This window comes from Euprymna scolopes, chromosome 15, assembly GCF_053919585.1.
Source record: "Euprymna scolopes isolate OS-2025 chromosome 15, ASM5391958v1, whole genome shotgun sequence".
Lineage (NCBI taxonomy): Eukaryota > Metazoa > Mollusca > Cephalopoda > Sepiida > Sepiolidae > Euprymna > Euprymna scolopes.
The window spans coordinates 120,560,645-120,585,658 of NC_136496.1; the positions used below are offsets into that span (position 1 = coordinate 120,560,645).

Sequence of the window (25,014 nt, forward strand, 5' to 3'; positions counted from 1 at the left end):
ATTGAATAAAAATTATTTGAATCTATTTTTATTTTTTATTTATTTATTTATTTTTTACAGACTGTTCACCCAACAATTCAAAAGGCACACATTGACAAAAGGAAACAAAAAATGGTTGATGGTGTGGACCTTGACTGGGCGACGTGTGAGGCTCTTGCCATAGGTACTCTCATTTACCAAGGTAATAACATTCTCATTTATAACATTTTACAAAATCTTGTGCTCTTCCAATTATTCATTTTTTTTTTTAAATTCTGCTTTCTCAACCAATCAAAGCATGTAACATCTCTTCATCCCCCACCCTTCCCCTAATATTCTGTCGAAAGAGTTTTAAACTATATTGATTTGACTTGTATTAGTTTGATCAGTTTACCATCGTCGTCAGAGCAAATCCATTGTTTTAGTAGCTGAAGTCGAGTGTTTAAGCAACTTGCTCTACAGGTCTGTTTTCATCATACATCATTTTTGCCATAGTTGGAGTCTGATAGGAAAAAATTTCTTAACTACGTTAATCTTTTTTTTTTTTTCTTTAAAAACATTGGTGGGTATTCGACAATCACGTTGACACACTGGTTCTCGCTAGATCACCTTCACTGTTGAGGTCTCTAAGTGCCAGAAAGCTTTCTACTCTAACAGTTTCTTCCCTTGAACAGCTAGACTTTGGAATTCCCTTCCTGCTACCTGCTTCTCTGATTGTACTGATATGCAGAAGTTTAGATGTAATGTAAACCAACATATTGTTAATCTTTCCTAGGCACGGTCCCAAATAGTAGCCTCTTACGTTCAAGTGGCGATATGCCTTGTTAGGGATGAACGTGAGCAAAAAAAAGATGGCTGACCATTTATGAAGGTTAGGCACTGTATGTACCATGCCGAGTCATAGAAATTTCCAGGTTAGTATCTGGAGGTATGTTTAACTCACTGGGAGAGCTACACCCCTGAATCAAGACGGAAAGTAATGGGGAAACTACCATCTTTATCTTGTCTTCCCGAGATTACCATGGCTCTACAATTTGGAGAGCCGTGGTTGCTGACACTGTTAAAAAACAGCAGGGCTGCTGCTGATGATGATGGTTTTGTCTTTGTGATATCTTCATCTCTTCACAAAATTACTCCAAGGATTATTCTTAAAAATTTCACCCCAAACAAGGCACATCGCTACTTGGACGTAAGGTGCTGCTATTTAAGACCATGCTTAGGGGAGATGAGCAAGATGTTGGTTTACGTTACATTTAAACTTCTGCATATTAGTATAGTCAAGGAAACAAATAGCAGGAAGGGAATTCCAAATTTTAGCAGTTCAAGGGTAGAAACTATTAGAGTAGAAGGCTTTTCGGCATTAGGGACCTCTACCGTGAAGGGGTATTATTTTAATGCTAACCAAGTTTGTTGTGGGTATGTATGTCTAGGGCGCACAAATTTGATAAGTTTATCAATGCACATTCCATTAAAATACTTGTAAAACAGGCACAGGCGATGGGACAGGGTTGGAGCTTAGTTGACAGTGTGGGGCCTATTAGATTGTAGATTTTTCCAAACATTTCAGCTACTGAGATATCCAGAAGAATATCCAGAATAATACATGATTTTGATTTTTTTAATAGCAATGACTTTTTTTCACTTGGGAGTTACCACTTATCAAGGCCGTAAGGCCCCTCAAGGATAAGGGTTAATGAATGTAAGGTGATAGTGTAGTATTCAAAGATGTAAAAAAAACTTGAAACATAAAAACTTTTATGAAAATGGTCGAATTTGACAAAAAGGGTTGATATGCTGTATGCTATAAAACAAAGCAACCAAATCAAATGGTTGAAACCACTTTTTGTAAGTGTTATATAAATAGTGTCGTTAGTGAATAAAATATGGCGGATTAAAAATCGTTTTCACCTGGTGATGCATTTTTAATTTCTGTGTGCTGAAAAAATATCGCATTCAAAGATTTTGTATATACAGGCTAGGACAGCTTCTGCCGCATCAATTATAATTATGTCATTTAAACTTTTTTTCAGGTTTCAATGTTCGTATCAGTGGGCAGGATGTTGGCCGTGGCACATTCAGTCACAGGCACGCAATGATTGTAAATCAAACGACAGATGATATAATAATCCCTTTAAATCATATAATACCTTCACAAACAGGAAAATTTGAAGTACGTTATGCCAATTTTTTTTATTGATTTAATATTTTGTATTTTAATTGCATTTTTGTTTTTTGATTTAATTTTTTAAAATTTAAATTTAATTGCCATTGCTCCCAGGTCCACGCTGATCCGGAGTGGTATTACCTGTTAGGGTCCCAACTATGGGTTAAATAGAAAAGAAAAAAAAATACATTCTATTAAAAAATTATTCTTCAAAATCTGATCAGATTCCACTTGACCCAGTCGGCAGGGCATCAAAATATTCCGACTACCCCCCTGCAGAGAGTAGAAGTCTCTCAATGGGGCTACCTGTTGGCTGTAGGTAGCGACCCGTAACACCTTTAGGACGGGATCCTGGTGGTTGAGAGACTTGGAGGTCAGGTTTTAGTACCCCCCACTTCCCAACACACCACTTTGGCCCTTACTGGGCTAGACGGGTGGTCGGAGGGGCCCAATCCGATCAATCGGCTGGTCACGTCAAGCCCCACCATATATTGCCCACCCCATAAACACATCATTAACACAATATGCCTATCCCTTCCCCACAAATAACTATTTCCTAATATATGGTCGAAAGCTGTGGCTGAGGGTCAATCGACAAAGTGAAATATCTATGACATGGCTGCAAACCTGCAAACCCTTTAAATTACTTCGTATCCCAGAGTAACATCAAAGGAAAACAGGTACTCATAAATGATATCACATAAATCGAGTATATCATCTTTGTATCCTTGTTGAGCCTGGGCGAATGGGTTTCGCCCCAGGCACTTCCCATATAGGGCTCCGAGGTGGGTGGGGAGCAAAAATGATGAAAAAACAATCTTATTTTGATTATGGCTTTTATTACCCCTAAAACCCCCCCAAAAAAGAAGCTTTTCAGATGTTTCCGACATTTCAAGTTCAGAGGATGAACAGAAATGCTCAAAGAAAACTCAATATTTTTAGTAATGGAAACACTTGAAAAAAATGAAATAAAATTTCACCTTTTACAATGGAAAAAATTTTCTCTCCAAAAATAAAACCCAAAATGATAAAACGACTGCAAAATAACATCATACTTATCGAATTGAAACAAAAAACACAAGCTAAAGAAATTCTCAAATGGCAAACCTTTAACAATAACAAAATTAAAACTTATCCCCACCCATACCTAAACTCCTCAAAAGGAGTCATTAGATGCAGCGAACTATCAAATTGCTCGACTGAGGAAATTTTATCTAATCTAGCATCCCAAAGTGTTACAGAAGTAAAAAGAATAAAACGAAATGGAGAAACTATATTGACAAATACATATATATTCTCCTTTGACTCCACAAATCACCCAAGTGAGATTAAAATTGGATACCTAAAAGTGAACATTGAAAAATACATCCCAAACCCTCTAAGATGCTACAATTGTCAACAATTTGGACATCACCAATCCAAATCACCAATATGTATAAGATGTGACTGCAAAAAAGATCCCAAATGCTCAAACTGAAGTGAAAACCATTCAGCTGACTTCAAAGGATGCAAAACATGGCTAAAAGAAAAAGAAATAACAATAAAGTACACCAAAAATATAAGCCAGGAAAATTATGAACGCAAGATACTCAGAAGTAACCAAGAATGCTAAAATAAACACAAATCAAATTTGTCAAAGCTATACAAAAAATTCTCCAGAAATAAAAACTGAAGAAATATCTCAATTGATAAAAGAGATGAAAGACCTAATGAAAGAAATTAAAACACTAATCCTGAACTCTGGAAATAATCAATCTACAAAAGAGAGTACAATAAAAAAAACAGAACCAACAAACCAAAAAACTCAAATTAAATCAAACAAAGAAAAAGAAAAAACTCACCAAATGAAAACAACCTTTTTATAAACAAATCAAATGAAACAACACCATCACCCAATAAAACAAAAACTAAAGAAAAAACAAACAAACTAAGATCTAGATCCCAATCAACCTCAAGAGGAGGAAACAAAATAGGAACACTGGAGGAGATGGAGGTAGAAGACAAAATACCCCCAGACAAATAAAATGACAGACCACAATAAAAAAACTCAAACTATCATTCAATGGGACTGCTGAGGACCTAAGGCAAACATAAAGATAACTAAACCAGAAGCACCCAAATAACAAACTAAAATACAAAACATGACACACAGAATCATACCGGATAGAAATGAAACAAATAATATAATCCAGTGGAATTGTCATGGTCTAAAGGCAAACCTAAATGAGCTCACTATTCTACGCGATAACTTTCTTCCAGTAGTAGTCTGTCTCCAAGAAACCTTTATGAAATTGGATGACAATATAAAAATTAAAAATTACAATCAGTATAACTATATACACAATACTGGACTCAGAGCCTGTGGAGGTACATCAATCCTTATTAGAAATGACATACCCCAAAGTCAAATACAACTTAATACTAAACTACAGGCTACTGCAATAAAAGCAACACTTCACAAAACCATCAGCATTTGCTCACTATACATACCCCAAAGTCAAATACAACTTAATACTAAACTACAGGCTATTGCAATAAAAGCAACACTTCACAAAACCATCAGCATTTGCTCACTATACATACCCCCCAATGAAAGCATCTCAGAAACAGATCTGAGCAAACTAATACAGCAACTTCCAAAGCCATACATCATTATGGGAGACTTAAACAGCCATAATGAGGTATGGAGAAGTGAAAAAACAAGCAAAAGGGGAAAAATTATAGAAAATATAATAACGAAAATCTATACCTTTTCAATGATAAAACACTTATTTACACCCAGGAACTGGTACATTCACATCAATTGATTTAACATTGTGTGATCCAACACTTGCCTTGGATTACAAATGGAATGCACTAGAAGAGCCATATGGAAGTGACCACTTTCCCATTACACTTGAAAACAATGATCCAATGCCAGAAAACAAAATACCCCAATGGAACTTACAGAAGGCTGATTGGAAAAAATTCCAAAATTTATGCCGGACTAAATTAACATCGGATAATAACCCAAACCAAAATAATATCACATATTTTACTAATACACTGTATAATATTGCGGAGGAATGCATTCCAAAAAGCTCTACCCCCCCCAAAAAAAAAACATAATAAACCCTGGTTTGACGAAAAATGCAAAGTAGCCATCAGAACTCGTCGAGCTATGCTAAGGAAATTAAAAAAAGAACCAACTAAAGAAAATCTCGATAAATATAAAAACAGTAGAGCTAAAGAATCAAAGCGAACATCATGAAAAAACTATCAAAATTAAATACAAATATAAAAAGTAAAAAGGTCTGGGACATGATCCGTAAAATATCAGGGAAAAGTAACAGCAACCCTACTAAACACCTGATCTATAATAACCAAAAAATTACTAGCAAGAAAGAAATGGTAAATTGTCTTGCTGAAACTTTTGCAAAAATCTCCTCCTTCAAAAACTCTAACCAAAAATTCCAAATTATTAAGGAAAAAGCAGAAAAGGAAAAACTCCAGTTTTAGAAAAATAATACAGAAAAATACAACCAGCCATTCTCTAAAAATGAATTGAAAGTATCCCTAGGCAAAGCTCACGACCCCGCTGTTGGCCCTGATCAAATCCATTATCAATTTATAAAACAACTTCCTGATATGTCTACAGATTACCCACTACAAATATTCAATGATATTTGGGAAAGTGGCAACGTCCCTGAAATATGGAGGCAGGCCATAGTAATCCCTGTACCTAAATCATCAAACGACTCTAAAAATCCCATGAATTACCGACCTATAGCACTAATATTAACAAATTCCTAATGAACCGCCCCCTTAAGTAAACACTTCATCAAATCTCCACACTAACGTAATGTACTTGCAATAACCCTTATCCCTGACTGGCTTCCGGGCCTTGATAAGTGGTGATCACTGTGTAAAAAAAAAAAAAAAAAATCACTAGCTGTATTTGCAAAATAATGGAAAGAATGATTAACAGCAGATTAATATGGTATCTTGAGACAAATAATCTGATTACAGATTATCAGTCAGGATTTAGGAATGAAAGAAGCCCTATAGACCACCTGATCCAGCTAGAAACCTTCATCAGAGAAGCCTTTATCAAGAAAGAACATCTTGCGGCAGTCTTTTTCGATATTGAAAAAGCATACGACTCTGCATAGAGGCATAGCATTATAAAAGATCTACAAGAGCTTGGATTAAAAGGCAGAATGCCCATTTTCATCACAAATTTTATAAATAATAGACAATTTAATGTACAATTAGGTGATACTCTATCCATCAGTAAAAAAGCAAGAAACGGGGGTACCACAAGGAAGCATCCTGTCTGTCACATTTTTTAGTATTAAAATAAATAACATCGTTAAAAATATAAATGTAGGAACAGAATGTGTCCTCTATGTGGATGACTTCCTGATCTGTTATAGATCAAAATATATTACAAGAATAGAACGCCATTTACAACTGTGTCTGAACAAAATAAATGAATGGACAACAAAAAATGGTTTTAAATTTTCAAAAGAAAAAACAAAAGCCATTCATTTCTGCCTAACTCGGAAAATGCGCCATGACCCAATACTGAAAATGGATAATGAAATTATACCTATAGTTGATCAGTATAAATATCTGGGAATCATCTTCGATAAAAAGCTAACATTCATTCCCCATATTAAATACCTCAAACAAAAATGCAACAAAGCCATCCAACTCTTAAAAGTAGTAGCTCATACAGACTGGGGTGCAGACAAAGATTCAATAATTAATAATTATACAGATCCCTTGTCAGATCCAAGTTGGATTATGGATGCTATATCTATGGATCCGCAATACATCACCAAGGACTAAGATTGGCTCTAGGAGCCTTCCCCACCTCCCCAGTGGAAAGTTTATATGTAGAAGCAGATGAACCCTCATTATCACTTAGAAGAGAAAAACTAGGACTACAATATTATACAAAATTGGCTTCATGTCTAACTAATCCTGCCTACAAATGTGTCTTCCACCCCCAATACAAAACCTCTTTGATAGAAAAGAAAATTCTATAAAACCATTTAGCCTACGTATGGAAGAATCCATAAATAAAGCCCAGATAGATATTGCAACAATACACGAATCTGTAAAACCTAAATATCCCCCCTGGCTGACAAAACAACCAAAAATAATATCAGACCTAATTAAATACCCTAAAACAAAAACCAATCCAATCATCTATCAAGAAAAATTCCAAATAATTAAAGATAAGTATTCCAAACACTCAACAATTTATACAGATGGTTCAAAAGATGGAGACAATGTTGGATGTGCAGCCATATGCAATAAAACAATCCTAATCAAAAGATTACCAGACAAAGCATCGATCTACAGTGCTGAAGTATCCGCCATGTGTATGGCACTCAATCTTATAGAATCTTCTAAAGATAAACAATTCATTATCTGTTCAGATGCCAAATCAGTACTCGAAACATTGGAAAACAGGAAACCAACGAACCCAATAATCACCAAAACCCTAAATAGATTTGATGATATTCCTAATGATAAAAACATTCTCTTTTGTTGGATACGCAGTCATATCAACATAAAGGGTAATGATAGAACTGACAAAGCAGCAAAAGCAGCACTAAATTTGACCATAACCAAAGATAAGATCCCTAATACCGATCTAAAACAAATCATTAACAAATATATTAGAAACACATGGCAAGAGTCATGGAACTCCTATACTAAAAATAAGCTATACCAAATCCAGGAAACCATAGGAAAACAGAAACCAAATAAAAGAATGACCAGAAAGGAGGAAGTTATAATAACAAGACTCCGAATAGGTCATACCTCTATAACACACTCCTACCTACTTAAAAAAGAATCCCCACTTTGCACACCCTGCCAGGAACCATACACAGTAAATCACATATTAACAAGATGCGAAGACTTGAAAACAGACCCACTGAATCTATATAATGAAAAAAACTGTAAAGGACATATTCACTCATGTAGACCCAACTACTCTTCTCAAATATCTGAAGATGACAGGGTTACTCAACAAAATTAAAAAAAAAAAAATACCTTATCTAACTATATAAACATAGACACTGAACACCAGATACATACATAAAACCTATAACTATTAATGTATATAAAAGACTCTGACATTAAATGACCATATAGGTTGATATGCCATAAAATCAATCAATCAATCAATCAATCAATCAATCAATCAACATAAATTTAACTTAGTTTAAAAATTTTCTTTTCAATTTCTTTTTTTTTTTTTAAATTTGTTTTTTTTACATTTTAAAAATTATTTTTTTAAGTTTAAAAAATTTCTAGAGTTTATGGACAGTGCTAGTTTTAGATTGGATTTTCAAGTTAAATTCAATTTTTACAGAACCTTTTTGTTTAATAAATGGTTAACAAAACCTTCCCCCCTCCCCATGTTAAGTATGAGTTTCTAAACAATAGCGTTATTTCAACATGGTCCATAAACTGTAGAAATACTAAAAATATATTTAAATTTTTTAAAATTTTATTTTCAAAATTCCTTGTTTTTCAGTTTAAAATGTTTTTTATTCAAACAAGAAGAATTAAAATTTTAATGACTAATACAAGGGACGAATTAGATAGTTTGAACCGAGAAATTGAACAACACTAGTTTGTTCTGGAACTATCTTTGAGTTTGACTAATAAACCTATTTATTGATGTATTTCATGTTTTTTTTAAACAATGAGTTTCTTTATATTTAATTATTTTCTTCCTATAAAATCCCGGTCTCCATCAGACCACAGAAGTTAAGCAATGTTGAGCCTGGTCAGTATTAAAATGGGTGACCATTTGAGAATACCAGGTGCTGTATGTTCTCTCCACTTATCCTGGTATTGTTATCTTGGACTTTTCCTTGCCACTGAAATCGAACAACATCAATTCAGGAGAAGTAGTGTTAGAGATTGCACCACTCTTGCTTCACAATTCCATGTGCAGGCAACCTTACAGGGGATATCCATTGTCTCTCAAGACTAAATGGAGGCCCGTATAAAATCACAACTGCTAAACTGATCACTTTTGTTTTGGCATTCCACCATAAGATGGGGCTCCCGTCATTTTGAAGACTCTTCTTATAAGGTGCTTTCAATAAGTTTCCAGACTTTTTTGTACAGGCATTTAAAATTGTCGTAGACTCTTGGAAATTCAGTATGTTATTGCTATACATCTTCTGAAATGACTGACCAATTGTTATGATTTTAGGTTCAACTGAACAGCTACAGCAAGAATTGGAATACACTCTACTAACGCCTGATTGTCACAGCTGGTGAATTTCAAAAATGCAATCTGGACGTGAGGACACTTTAGAAGAACGATATGCAATAAAATTCTGTGTTTTAAACTTGGAAAAAATGACACAAAAACGTATGGAACGCTTTAAGCTGCTGTTTGACCATCTTGCATGAATCAAGCATCAGCTTTTGAGTGGCATAAGAGATTCAAGGATGGCAGGGAGTCTGTAAGGGATGATAAGAGATGTGGGAGGAGTAAGGAAATCAGAACAGAGTTGATTGGCCAAATAAAAAAATTTAATTGATAAGGGCCGTTGTATATAGAAACAATGTGCACAGTTTGATGTCAGTGTGGGAACTGTACACACAATTATTCGCAAGGAACTGAAGATATGGAAGATTTAGATGACGTTTGTCTCAAGGGTGCTCAGAGAAGATCAGAAAGAAAGACATTGTCTTGACGGCAGGGAAATGTTCGGACTGATCAATTCAGATCCTGCAGTTCTTGATGCTCTGGTGACCTGCGATGAAAGTTGGATCTACTGCTATGACCCAGAGACCAAGAGACAGAGTTCCCAGTGGAACCAAGAAGGCCAAACAGATGATCACATTTTTTTGACAGCATGGGCATGATCTACATGCACTGGGTTCCCAGTGGAAAGGCATTCAACAAGGAATACTATTTTGAGATTTTAAGTTCAGGAAGAGATTCCGTTGGAAGAGGCTAGTTCTCTTCAAATCGGTTCAGTGGCATTTTCACCAGGACACTGCACCAGTCCACAACTTCATCCTTATCACAGACTGTTTGACCAAGATGGGCATCAAAACACTTCCTCACCCCCCCTATAGTCCACACCTTAATCCCTGTGACTTTTGATTATTCCCTAAGCTCAAGGAAAACCTTAGAACCTGTCGTTAGGAGACAATTGAGGAGAAGAAAGCACCTGTAACGGACGTTATTGACACACACATATAAGTAGACTTCCAGGGGGCCGTCCAGAAGTTGTTAGAACAGGACAACAAGTGCATTGCATCCAGAGGAAATTACTTTGAAGGGGACTAGAGTTTCATGTGTGTACTATCAATAAAAGTGTCCTTATGAAAAAAAGTTTGGAAAACTTATTGAAGGCACCTCGTATCACACGAATGAAGGCTCAGTATTGAGACTGAATCATCCTAGCAACACATGTTGATTCCTCATTACATTTTGTGTAGCCGTCTTGCTATAAATTTAAAATTAACCCTGTTCTTTTCTGTGATCTCCATATTTTAAACCAGTCAACACTTGTATCAGTGTGTGGAAATTTATTAACTGTGTCATTCTAATTGAATTTTTTTTTTTTTTTTGTAGGTGTGCAACAGTGTCTTGTCTGAAGAAGCCGTTCTTGGCTTTGAATACGGCATGGGGTTGGAAAATCCCAATAACCTCGTTATTTGGGAAGCTCAGTTTGGAGATTTCTTTAATGGGGCTCAGCCAATCATTGATACATACGTGAGCAGTGGAGAAAGTAAGTTTAGTAAAACTGTGATTACTTATATCTGCCCTTTAAACTGCATAATATTCTTAATATTCTTGTCCAACATCTCTGGTGCTACCAGATCAGGCTGTCTACTGACTTCCTGAGATGAAACGCACCTACATAGATGTCTTTGTTTTTTTATTCCCTTTTGCAAAACTTAGTCATGTTCTGCGAAAACAAAAACAAAAACAACATTCTCCTCCCCTTCCCCTCCCTCGTTTTCTTTTTCCTTCACCTCCTCACCCCTTTTTTTTTTTTTTTTTTTTTTTTTTTTTGCCTAGTTGGTAGGGCGATAGAACATACCAACTGCCCCCCTGCAGAGGGTAAAAATCCTTCAATGGGACCACCAGTTGACCGTTGGTGGCAACCCGTAATGCATTAAGAACGGGATCCTGGTGGTTGAGTGGAACATGCCTAGGAAATAATAACATGATACTACAACACACCACTTTGGCCCTTACTAGGCTAGACGGGAGGTTGGATAGGCCCGATCCAATCAATCGGTTGGTCATGACAAGCACTAATTCAGACAATCCAAACAAAAACACACTAACACTCAACATAAACAATAAACTGAGTTAATAAGCGATGGCTGAAGGGTCAATCAAGCTGGGAAAAAGGTAACCATCAGGAATAATAAAAATACAGGGAAATCCCATACTTGGGTGGGCATAACCATATATTGTGAATGCTTGGAAACCTCCCCATGTTTGAGTATACCAGCTATGTAGCCCTGGAGAACCGAGGCGAATGGGATTTACCCCCTCATAGTTCTTCCCCATAAGGGGCTCCGAGGAGGGTGGGGAGCATGGCTGATGAATTTTTCAAAAATTATTATGAATGCCAAAAAATCCAAGAGACCACACACAGAAATAGACTCTGACAGCGACAATGAAGATACAAACTTTCCAAGATTCATCGTGCTAGAAGCAACGTCTAATATACCGTTAACTAAAATGTCACCCTTCATTATCCAAAAGGTAATATCAAGCAAAATAACACCTAAAAATGTCAAAAAATTAAGGAATGGTACCATATTGGTAGAAGTACAAAATAAAAAACAGGCCAAAACTCTACTTCAACTACAAAAATTGCATGAAACAAACATCAAAGCTTATCCACACCAAACACTAAACTACTCCAAAGGAGTCATAAAAAACCAGGAAATCTCCGTCTGCACAACAGAAGAAATCAAAACAGAACTAAAAAACCAAGGGGTCACAGATGTAAAAAGAATCACATTTAAAAAAAAAGGAGAGGTAATATATACAAACACTTATATATTAACATTCAATTATCCTCAAATACCAGAGACCATCAATATAGGTTATGAAAGAACGAAAATAGAACAATACATTCCAAAACCTTTACAATGCTACAACTGCCAAAAGTTTGGACATAATAAAGACCAATGTCTAAGATTCTTCACATGTGGAAACTGCAGTGAAAAAAACCCAGACCACGATGAAGAAGACTGTCCAAATAAAACCAAATGCACAAACTGTCAAGAAGAGCACCACTCTCACTCAAAACAGTGCAAAATATATAAGCAAGAGAAGGAAATAATAACAATCAAATATCAAAAAAATATAACCTTCCAAGAAGCCCGCAAAGAAGTCACAAATCGCACCAAAAACTCATATGCCACAATAACCCAACAAGCAAACAAAATGTACAACTACAATGAACTAAACCTTGCTCCAGAAATTGCAAACCTAGCAAAAGAACTAAAGAACATACTTGAAGAATTAAAATCTTTTTTATCAGAACTGAAAATAAATTCTAACAGCCAAATAAAAGTCAGAAACGAACAACCCAGTATAAAAGAAAACGAAACAAAGGAAATCAGAAAAACTTCCATCAATATTGAGGAATCAATCTCTAAAGAAATGAAACCTCCTCAATTATCAAAACATGAAAGATCCAAGTCACTAACAAGGACAAAAACAGATGTTAAAAATAAACACACAACAACAGAAAAAATGGAAATAGAACAGAACAACAAAAAAACTACCCCCCAAAAACAAAATGACAAACAAAAAACAGAATTAGTATTAATTGAAAATGAAAATAAATTTGAACTAGTTGAAACTGGTAGCCAAAAAAGACAGTCAAGACAAAGTAAATCTAAAAGTCCCAGACCAAAACCCAAAAAAAGCCTCTCACCAGAAACAAGAAACAGACCATCCACTTCCAAAAGAAACACCCAAACTAACATCGAAACTATGGACGTAGACATAAACACCAACAGTCCAAAACCAAAAGAAAATATAAACCATGACTAACAAAATCCTACAGTGGAACATAAGAGGATTAAAAATTAATATCGAAGAAATGCAAATACTTATCAAATCCTTATGTCCTGCAATAATTTGCCTACAGGAAACACACTTAAAAGAAAATGACAAAATTAACATAAAACACTACTCAATATACAACCACATAAACAAATTATCATGCAAAGCCACCGGTGGATCATCAATACTGATAAACGAAAACATTCCACACAGCAAAGTGAACTTAAAAACAAATATGCAAGCTGTTGCAATAACTGCAACACTACACAAAACAGTAACCCTATGCTCACTCTATATACCACCAAATGAAACAATAAACGAAACAGAATTAAACAATATAATCAAACAACTACCTAAACCTTTTCTACTGTTGGGAGACTTCAATAGTCACAATATATGGTGGGGCAGTAAAAAAAACAACAAAAGAGGCCAAACCATAGAAAAAATAATTAACCAAAATGATCTATGCCTACTCAACAACAAAGAGAATACATATATGCACCCACCAACGGGAACCCTATCAGCAATCGATATAACACTATGTGACCCAACTATATACATGGATTATAGCTGGAGAACACATAAGGATACATGCGGAAGTGACCACTTCCCAATCATAATAGAAAACGAGAATCCCAATCCAGAAGACAAAACACCCCGCTGGAATTTACAAAAGGCAAATTGGGAAAATTTCCAAAATACATGTCAATACAGATTAATACCTGAAGCGAATCCTGACTTAGAACACATCACATATTTCAGCAACACCCTACTCACAATAGCCGAGGAGAACATACCAAAAAGTTCCACTACTACAAAATATAACAAACCCTGGTACAATAAAGAATGCAAAGAAGCTATAAGAGCCAGACGTGCAAACCTAAGGAAATTCAAAAACAGTCCAACGAAAGAAAATTTGGACACCTATAAAAACAGCAAAGCCAAAGCACGGAAAACTATCAAAGAATCAAAACGGAACTCGTGGAAAGACTATGTAACAAAAATTAATCAAAACACAAAACCCAAAAAAGTATGGGAGATGGTCAGAAAAATAGCAGGAAAAAATACAAAGAACCCTATTAAACACCTTATATGCGACAACACAAAGATTACCGACAAACAAAATATCGCAAATAAATTAGCAGAACAATTCTCAATGAACTCATCATCAAAAAACCAAAATAAAAAATTCCAAGCTATAAAGAAAAATGAAGAAAAAATAAAAATAAACTTCAAATCAAAAAATGAAGAAAACTACAATCAATTATTCAACAGTGCAGAACTAGAGGAGGCAATAAACAAATCTCCCGATACAGCAGTCGGCCCCGACGAGATCCATTATCAATTCCTCAAAAAACTACCAAAACCATCACTGGACTACTTATTACAAATTTACAATGAGATATGGATAACTAACAACATTCCAAAAAACTGGAAGCAGGCAACAGTAATCCCAATACCCAAACCAAAAAAAGACCATACAAACCCAACAAACTACCGACCCATTGCACTAACTAGTTGTTTGTGCAAAACTTTTGAGAGAATGATTAACGAAAGGTTAAATTGGTACTTGGAAAGCAAAAATCTAATTACAGAAAGCCAGTCGGGTTTCAGGAAAAATAGAAGCCCCACCGATCACTTAATAAAACTGGAAACACGCATAAGAGAAGCATTTGCAAAAAAAGAACATCTAATAGCAATTTTTTTTGACATGCAAAAGGCGTATGACACCGCTTGGAAATACGGAATCCAAAAAGACCTGTATGAACTAGGACTTAGGGGTAGAATGCCAGAAATTATCAGAAATTTCTTAACAAATAGAAACTTCCAAGTACGGATGGACAACACTTATTCAGTCCAAAAAGATCAAGAAATGGGGGTCCCCCAAGGCAGTATCCTGTCTGTCACCCTCTTCAACATTAAAATAAACAATATCATAAAAAACATAGACCCAGGAATTGAAAACGCCCTATACGTGGACGACCTACTTATATACTACCAATCTAAATATATACAAACAGCCGAACGCAAACTACAACTCTGTCTGAATAAAATAAACAAATGGGCCATAGAAAATGGATTTACATTCTCAGAGGAAAAAACTAAATGCATCCACTTTTGCAAATTACGAAAATTCCACCACGACCCCAACCTGAAACTGGATAACAAGAACATCCCACTCACCGACCAACATAAATATTTAGGTATTATATTCGATAAAAAATTGAACTTTATACCGCATATAAAATATTTAAAAGCAAAATGCCAAAAGACAATGCAATTGATCAAAGTCCTAGCACACACCGATTGGGGTGCAGACAAAGTCACATTATTGAAATTATACCAAACTCTAATCAGATCTAAAATGGACTATGGATGCTTCATCTATGGAGCAGCAAGGAAGTCCTACATAAAAGAACTAAATACAATCCATCATCAAGGATTAAGATTAGCCTTGGGAGCATTTAGAACCTCTCCAGTAGAAAGCCTCTATATAGAGGCCCATGAGCCTCCACTGATTCTAAGACGACAGAAGTTAGCGCTACAATATTACCTAAAGCTGGTATCGTGTCCAACAAATCCTGCATACCAATGTACCCTCCACCCACAATACACACATCTCTTCAACAAGAAAGAAAATATCATCAAGCCCTACAGCCTCCGGATAAAAAACCTTCTCACAGAAGCCCAAATGGACATTACAAAAATACATAAATATAACAAATCAAAAACTCCACCCTGGATGATCAAACAACCACACATAATATTAAAATTAAATAAATATCCCAAAACGAAAACCCACCCATCAACCTTCCATGAAGAACTACTTATCATCCAGAATACATACAAAGAATATACACAAATTTACACTGACGGATCAAAAGATGGAGATAAAGTAGGATGCGCAGCCATCCACAAAAAAATAAAACTAAAGAAAAGGCTCCCAAACGAATCTTCTATTTTCAGCGCAGAAGCAACAGCCATAGATTCGGCACTGAATATAATAACCAATGATGACCATCAAAAATATATCATATTTACTGACTCACTTTCAATACTCATATCTCTAAAAGAAAAAAAAATGACAAACCCACTTATTACAAAATTGCTAAACAAAATAGATGCCATAACCATGAAAAAAAACATTATCTTTTGCTGGATACCAAGCCATATCGGCATATACATGAATGAACAAGCAGATAAGGCAGCAAAGGAAACTCTGCAACAAAACCACATAAGTGGAAAAATCCCCTATACAGACCTAAAGACTAAAATAAACACATTTTTGAAGAGAAAATGGCAAGAAAACTGGAGCTCATGCACCAAAAACAAACTATTCCAAATAACACCAAATATTGGAACGAGAAACACCAAAAAGTTAACAAGAAAGGAAGAGGTAGTAATGACCAGACTGCGAATAGGTCACACTCACATCACCCACTCACATCTACTAAAAGGGGAGGAGACACCAAACTGTATAACGTGTCAAGAACCCTACACAATACACCATATACTGACAAACTGCATTGACCTTGAACAAATCCGAACAAAGTATTACCAAGAAAAAAATCTGAAAACAATATTAAACAAGATTGATCCCCAAAAAATTATCAATTTTCTGAAAGAAACTAAAATATACTCAAAAATATAAGGAAAGACCCCCCCCCCCAAAAAAAAGAAAAACCTTAAGAAGAACAAACCAATATTTAACACAACATAACGAACCTTTCGGCATTAAATGACCCCAAAGTGGTTGATATGCCGTAAAACAGAACAAACAAACAAACAATTGTCCAACATCTAATATATAAAAGGCAAAATGTGTGTGTGTTTTTGTATGTCTGCCAAAAACTTCTGACAGACGCGTCAGAACGTGTGGAAATCATTTTAAAGCTCGGTCTCTTGGATGACAAATTTCAAATCCTTCACCGTTAACTGGGCAGTTTTCTACAAGATGGGGTCGTTTTTCGTCAACATTTTCACAAGTTATTGTCTCCATTGGATTGACTAGCCTTAATTCAAATGTTCGCGACTTCCAGTTTTGCGATGAATGCATCAGCTAAAACGTTATTTTTTTTTTCACCTTTTTTTCCTCCTTTGCTTTACGGGTTCGAGCCTGCTTTCCTTTTTTGTGTTGTTAAACACATCTCTCCACCTGGGCTGCCTACTGTTGTTTTGCCCCCCCCCCCTCCCGCTACTACCACTTTTTTTAATACCTCTCTCCACCTGGGCTTCCTACCAGGGTTCTCTATTACACCACCTCTGCACACCCAAGCAATGCTAACCCCCACTAGTTTATTATATAAAGGGCAAAATAGCGTGTGTGTGTGTCTAGCCAAAAGTCTAAAAATATGAAATGTCCCACCATGAATATGGTATCGACTGAAAAAGCAGAGGACGTATAACATCTAAAAATTAGAAAAAAAAATCAATTCTTTGAAGTACAAATATCATTTAAGTTGAAAGTGGGGGACAGATAAAAATCTTGCCTTCATTTTCTTAACAATCATGTGTGAGTGCTGTTTATTCCTACCTTTATTTCGAAAACATAAATTTGCAACATCATTACATTGTTGCGATGTTAGTTTAATGGATAGTAAGTTTGCTTATGGTGTTTCCTTTTGAGGTTTGTGCCCAGTACAGGTCATCTTTTTTTTCTTTTAATAACACAAAAATCTTCATTTTGGTTACAAAAAACAAAAGTACTTAAAATAAATTTTCGTTTTGTTTGGACTTTTTTCTTTTTTTTTTTTTGCATAAAACTCGATTTTAATTTTAACGATGCAAGAATTCCTTACACAACAAAAAAATAATTGATATTTAAGCTTTTTACTGATTTTTTTTGATGTTATCGCTTTTTGAAAAGTAAATTTGGGACGCTGAAAACATACACACTTTTTTTGTCTTTAAGCACTTATGAACATTGTGCGGTTTGTGAAGCGTTGAACATGACTTTTTTTTTTTTTTTACTATGTGTAAAACTTTATTTAAATTGGAAAATACTATTTAACAACACTGCACAATAAATCCATAGATAACAAAAAGAATAATATGAAACCATTTAAAGGCTTTTATGAATGAAAAGTGAATTTAGGGCACTGAAAATGTACACAATTTCTTTTTAAAGATATTTTCAAACACAACTACGTTTCTTCTCTTTTTTGTCTTATATGTCCCAGACAATGCTGAGTACTCCTGCTAGTTTTATATAAAATAGAGCCAACTTTTCTCCTGTATATTCGTGATTAATAACCTTTAATACAATGTACATAATTAAATTTGTTTCATCAATCATATAAACCTTTGATGGTTAATTTTAAAAGTCAAGTCAACTCAAAACATACCTTGGTTTAAGTAGACTTGATATTTCAGGTTGGAAGATAAATTCAATAAAACCACATACACATGTTTTTCCCTCTCTCTCTCTCTCTCTCTCGCACGCACACACACACACACACACACACACGAGGTGAGCATTTAATTAAATTAGGATTACACAAGAAGGTAGTCCCCTACAGGAATTTACTACAAATAAAATGGAACTAAATCTTTAACCCTAAAGATATCTGATCTTCTAGAAAATACGGTGCAAGGGAGATAAATATTAGCAGATTAGTCATCCTTTATCTATGTTCTAAAAAATTTTTTAAAATGTATTTTCGGTCGATTATTGGTTCTCTATTTTTGATTTTTCATAACTATGAAGCAGTAAAAGAAATAAAAATACGATTAAACTTAATTAGCAAAGGAACACTAAACAGTGTGTAACAGGGGTTTACATAACTTTTTATTCAGAAGTTATTTCCCTTGAACCATATACAAATTAATTGTATCCATCCCGAGACAAGTATTCTTCAAGTTCTCTATATAGATCTTTTATTTTCGTAGCAAAATGGTTACTTCAAAATGGAATGGTGATGTTATTACCTCATGGCTTTGATGGCGCTGGACCAGAACATTCTTCTTGCCGGATGGAGAGATTCCTTCAAGTAAGAGGAGGAAACACTTAACTTTTGCTTTTTCATTGTTTGTCCAGAATTCTTTCGATATTAAAAACTAAAAAGAAAGAAAAATCTGTAAAAAAAAAAAAAAAAAAAAGATGTAGATACCTGTGTTTCAAAATTCAGGTAAATTGATCGAGTACTTTTATTTTTAAATAAAAAGATTAAATTTTATGGCTAATCAAACGAACGACTGTCTCAGGACATCATTTTGAAAAAAAAAAAAAAAAAGACTCAAGAAAGAAGGGAGATAACTCAACATAATTCAAACTTTCTGTTGTAATGCCTATGAATACTTGATTGTGATTCATGTGATTTTTTAAATACAAGATTTTCTTTCTGTCACAGTTTTTTTTTTTTTTTTTTTGATGGGGGATTCTGGGCAAGCATTTTTTTTTTTTTTTGGTGGGGGATTCTGGGCAAGCATTTTTTTTTTTTTTTTTTTGGTGGGGGATTCTGGGCAAGCATTTTTTTTTTTTTTTTGGTGGGGGATTCTGGGCAAGCATTTTTTTTTTTTTTTTTGGTGGGGGATTCTGGGCAAACATTTTTTTTTTGTTTTTTTTTTTTTTGTTTCATTAAATCTACTTATTGGATTAAATTTGTTATACTTATTTAAAAAATTAGTTAATTAAATCATACTTATTTAAAAAATTAATTAATTAAATCATAGTTATTTAAAAAATTAGTTAATTAAATCATAGTTATTTAAAAAATTAGTTAATTAAATCATACTTATTTAAAAAATTAGTTAATTGAATCATACTTATTTAAAAAATTAGTTAATTAAATCATAGTTATTTAAAAAATTAGTTAATTAAATCATACTTATTTAAAAGATTAATTAATTAAATCATACTTATTTAAAAAATTAATTAATTAAATCATACTTATTTAAAAAATTAAATGATTAAATCATACTTATTTAAAAAATTAGTTGATTAAATCATACTTAGTTAAAAAATTAGTTGATTAAATCATACTTATTTAAAAAATTAATTAATTAAATCATACTTATTTAAAAAATTAGTTAATTAAATCATACTTATTTAAAAAATTAGTTAATTAAATCATACTTATTTAAAAAATTAGTTAATTAAATCATACTTATTCAAAAAATTAGTTAATTAAATCATACTTATTTAAAAAATTAGTTAATTAAATCATACTTATTTAAAAAATTAGTTAATTAAATCATACTTATTTAAAAAATTAGTTAATTAAATCATACTTATTTAAAAAATTAGTTAATTAAATCATACTTATTTAAAAAATTAGTTAATTAAATCATACTTATTTAAAAAATTAGTTAATTAAATCATACTTATTTAAAAAATTAATTAAATCATACTTATTGGGAATTCTATTATTGGGTTGACCAAAGTTTTATGCAATTCATTTTCCAAACTTGATTTGAGAATTTCTGTTATTTGTCGGCAATCTTGTTCAACTACATCTTTTGATTGATCCCTGTCGATTATCTTTGCTTAATCAGAATGAAGAGCATCTCTCACTGGAATAATTTCTTTTCAGTATTGATCAAACTATTTCTGGTACACGTGTTCTCTAATAGCATTCTCCTTGTACGCACGTGTCATATCTTAATGCAGATTTCTGTAGCTTTCTTTAAATCCTTTTTTTGTAGTCAATAAACATCAGATGTCCCTAGTGCTCTTCTTGATTTTCCGTTTCAAGACCTGAAATCCAAGCAAACATGCAAGAACACCTGTTGGTGGCTTATCACACACTGGCGTCAATATACTCGCTACACTGAATATAGGATTTGAAGAATAAGAATATTAAACAATCTTTAGCAGGCCAGAAAGATGACATTCAAAAAAGAACAAACTTTTTGGCCAATATGTCAGAGTGTTAGATTTGTTTTATATTTAGAAGATCTAATAAAATTTGGATGAAGATCATTTCAGTAGTTCTTATGGGAGTTTCTTAACATCCTTACTTAATATAACAGTAAAATTAAAGAAAATAACAAATAGATCCTAATTTTTGCTGGCAATGAGTAATAAATATAAAGTTTAAAGATTTAAAATTTGATTCTATAAAATAAATGAAAATTTGATTATGTAAAAATAATTAAAATTGGATTATGAAAAAAAGAATTAAAATTTGATACTGTAAAAAGCATCAAAATTTGATACGGTAAAGAGAATTATAATTTTATTATGTAAAGAGAATTATAATTTTATTATGTAAAGAGAATTATAATTTTATTATGTAAAGAGAATTATAATTTTATTATGTAAAGAGAATTATAATTTTATTATGTAAAGAGAATTATAATTTTATTATGTAAAGAGAATTATAATTTTATTATGTAAAGAGAATTATAATTTTATTATGTAAAGAGAATTATAATTTTATTATGTAAAGAGAATTATAATTTTATTATGTAAAGAGAATTATAATTTTATTATGTAAAGAGAATTATAATTTTATTATGTAAAGAGAATTATAATTTTATTATGTAAAGAGAATTATAATTTTATTATGCAAAGAGAATTATAATTTTATTATGTAAAGAGAATTATAATTTTATTATGTAAAGAGAATTATAATTTTATTATGTAAAGAAAATTATAATTTTATTATGTAAAGAGAATTATAATTTTATTATGTAAAAAGAATTATAATTTTATTATGTAAAGAGAATTATAATTTTATTATGTAAAGAGAATTATAATTTTATTATGTAAAGAGAATTATAATTTTATTATGTAAAGAGAATTATAATTTTATTATGTAAAGAGAATTATAATTTTATTATGTAAAAAGAATTATAATTTTATTATGTAAAGAGAATTATAATTTTATTATGTAAAGAGAATTATAATTTTATTATGTAAAGAGAATTATAATTTTATTATGTAAAGAGAATTATAATTTTATTATGTAAAGAGAATTATAATTTTATTATGTAAAGAAAATTATAATTTTATTATGTAAAGAGAATTATAATTTTATTATGTAAAAAGAATTATAATTTTATTATGTAAAGAGAATTATAATTTTATTATGTAAAGAGAATTATAATTTTATTATGTAAAGAGAATTATAATTTTATTATGTAAAGAGAATTATAATTTTATTATGTAAAGAGAATTATAATTTTATTATGTAAAAAGAATTATAATTTTATTATGTAAAGAGAATTATAATTTTATTATGTAAAGAGAATTATAATTTTATTATGTAAAGAGAATTATAATTTTATTATGTAAAGAGAATTATAATTTTATTATGTAAAAAGAATTATAATTTTAGTATGTAAAAAGAATTATAATTTTATTTTGTAAAAAGAATTATAATTTTATTATGTAAAAAGAATTATAATTTTATTATGTAAAAAGAATTAATTTTATTATGTAAAAAGAATTAATTTTATTATGTAAAAAGAATTAATTTTATTATGTAAAAAGAATTATAATTTTATTATGTAAAAAGAATTATAATTTTATTATGTAAAAAGAATTATAATTTTATTATGTAAAAAGAATTATAATTTTATTATGTAAAAAGAATTATAATTTTATTATGTAAAAAGAATTATAATTTTATTATGTAAAAAGAATTATAATTTTATTATGTAAAAAGAATTAATTTTATTTTGTAAAAAGAATTATGATTTTATTATGTAAAAAGAATTATAATTTTATTATGTAAAAAGAATTATAATTTTATTATGTAAAAAGAATTATAATTTTATTATGTAAAAAGAATTATAATTTTATTATGTAAAAAGAATTATAATTTTATTATGTAAAAAGAATTATAATTTTTATTATGTAAAAAGAATTATAATTTTATTTTGTAAAAAGAATTAAAATTGGATTATGAAAAAATAATTAAAATTTGATACTGTAAAGAATTATAATTTTATTATGTTAAAAAAAATTATAATTTATGTAAAAATAATTAAAATTTGATTCTGTAAAAAAGACAAATGTTCTTTTTCAATGTGCAGCTTTGTGACAGCCGAGAAGATGGTGTTGACGGTGACGATATCAATATGGAAATTGTCAACCCAACCACTGCAGCTCAATACTTCCATCTGCTGAGACGACAAGTAAGTCTTGTTGAACTCGTAGGATTGAAATGCTGCCACCATTGCTATAACAAAACATTCAATCTTTTGAACCCATTTTATTTAGTAGGTGTGACACATGTAGATACCACTCAGAAATAGATAGGAGCAGGGGAACTCCTGAGTTGTGAGTAACAGATAAATTGCAAACTCAAATTTAATTCTAAGTGACACTTTTCTGAAGATTGAAGGTTCAATCCTCAGTGTGGCTGATACTTAGAATACACGTGTGAATTACTAAGACTTACTGATGGGATGAGAGCATGCTACTCCCGCTGGATTAAATAAACAGTTCTGTTCAAAATTTTGGACAGATTCCCAAATTTGACAAGAAGAGTCCTGAGTTTCACAATATACACTTGAGGAAGGTTGGTGATTACATCAACAGAAATTCTAAATTATGAGAACAGTGGCCCAAGCCTTTCTAACCTTTTTCTCACAACTTCTCCTGAGCTATGTTCATGTTCCGTTCTATCTCCTCTGGGATCCTCCGACCACTCTTTTGTATCAGTTAAGATAAAAATCAAATCTAATAAGTCTTCAGATGTACCTCTCCACCGTACTGTATATCTGTACTCTATGACTGACTGGGATAGCTTCCGTACATTCATATCTGATCTACCTCTGCATTCCATGTTTAAAAAGGATGTGTCCTCTGTAGTGTCAGACCTGACTGAATGGTTAATTGTAGGCATAGACCGATTCATACCGTCCAAAAAATTCCAACAAAAACCTTACAGCAAGCCATGGTTCTCTCCAGAATGTGCTGCTGCCATCGCGCACAGAAATCACTTTTTCCATTGCTACCAACGTAATAGATGTACTGAGACTAAAGCTGCTTTTAGGACTGCCAGCAACCACTGTAAAAGAGTAATAAAAAATGCAAGAGAGCTATATGCTTAGTCTGTTAAATCCAAAGTAGCTGAGCAGCGGCTTGGTTCCCACCAGTTTTGGCAAATAGCAAACAGGAACAGAAGCGTGCATTCTATCCCAACCATCATCAATGGACCAGAGGTCATCTTTCAGCATCAGACAAGGCTAAACTATTTTCCAAGAATTTTGCAGCAAATTCTACCTATGCCATCAACTCCCCGTATTTCTACCTATAACAGACAACACGCTATGCAACATACAAATATCTGTGCATGAGGTCGCCAAGCTAATCAAGAACCTTGATTCCAGTAAAGCAACTAGCCCTGACGGCATTCCAATTATAGTGTTGAAAAAGCTTCAACCAGAACTTGCTCCCATACTTACGAAACTGTTTAAGCGATGCCTTAAGGGGAAGTGCTTCCCAACACCCTGGAAAACCTCATCAGTATGCCTTGTATTTAAGAATTCGGTGATAAGCCATCTCCCTCTCAGTACAGACCAATAAATCTCCTGTGTGTCATGAGTAAGCTGCCAGAATCCATATTAAATAGAGAAGTAGTCAACCACCTCAGCAGAAATAACCTTCTTAGTGACATGCAATACAGTTTCCGTTCTGCAAGATCTACAGCAAATGTGCTAACGGTTATATCTCATAGGATAAGTGAATCTCTCAACAAAGGCTTCCTCTCTAGGGCAATTGCTCTTGACATATCAAAGGTCTTCGATAAGGTACGGCATAAGAGTTTACTTCACAAGATTTCCAGCTAAGGTATAACTGGAAATGTTTTCTCAATTATTAAATCATTTCTCTTTGATAGGCGCA

The 25,014-nt window shown here is 32.6% G+C and overlaps 1 protein-coding gene across 1 annotated transcript in view; it reads left to right on the forward strand.

The window, feature by feature from the left end:
- LOC145294097 (2-oxoadipate dehydrogenase complex component E1-like) overlaps positions 1–25,014 on the forward strand; it is a 160,330-nt gene that overhangs the window by 119,104 nt on the left and 16,212 nt on the right. Inside the window, exons 15-19 of the mRNA XM_080141164.1 lie at positions 61–181; positions 2,010–2,149; positions 10,752–10,908; positions 19,107–19,207; positions 23,199–23,300. Coding sequence (XP_079997290.1) covers positions 61–181; positions 2,010–2,149; positions 10,752–10,908; positions 19,107–19,207; positions 23,199–23,300 — 621 coding nt within the window. The remainder of the gene's footprint in view (positions 1–60; positions 182–2,009; positions 2,150–10,751; positions 10,909–19,106; positions 19,208–23,198; positions 23,301–25,014) is intronic.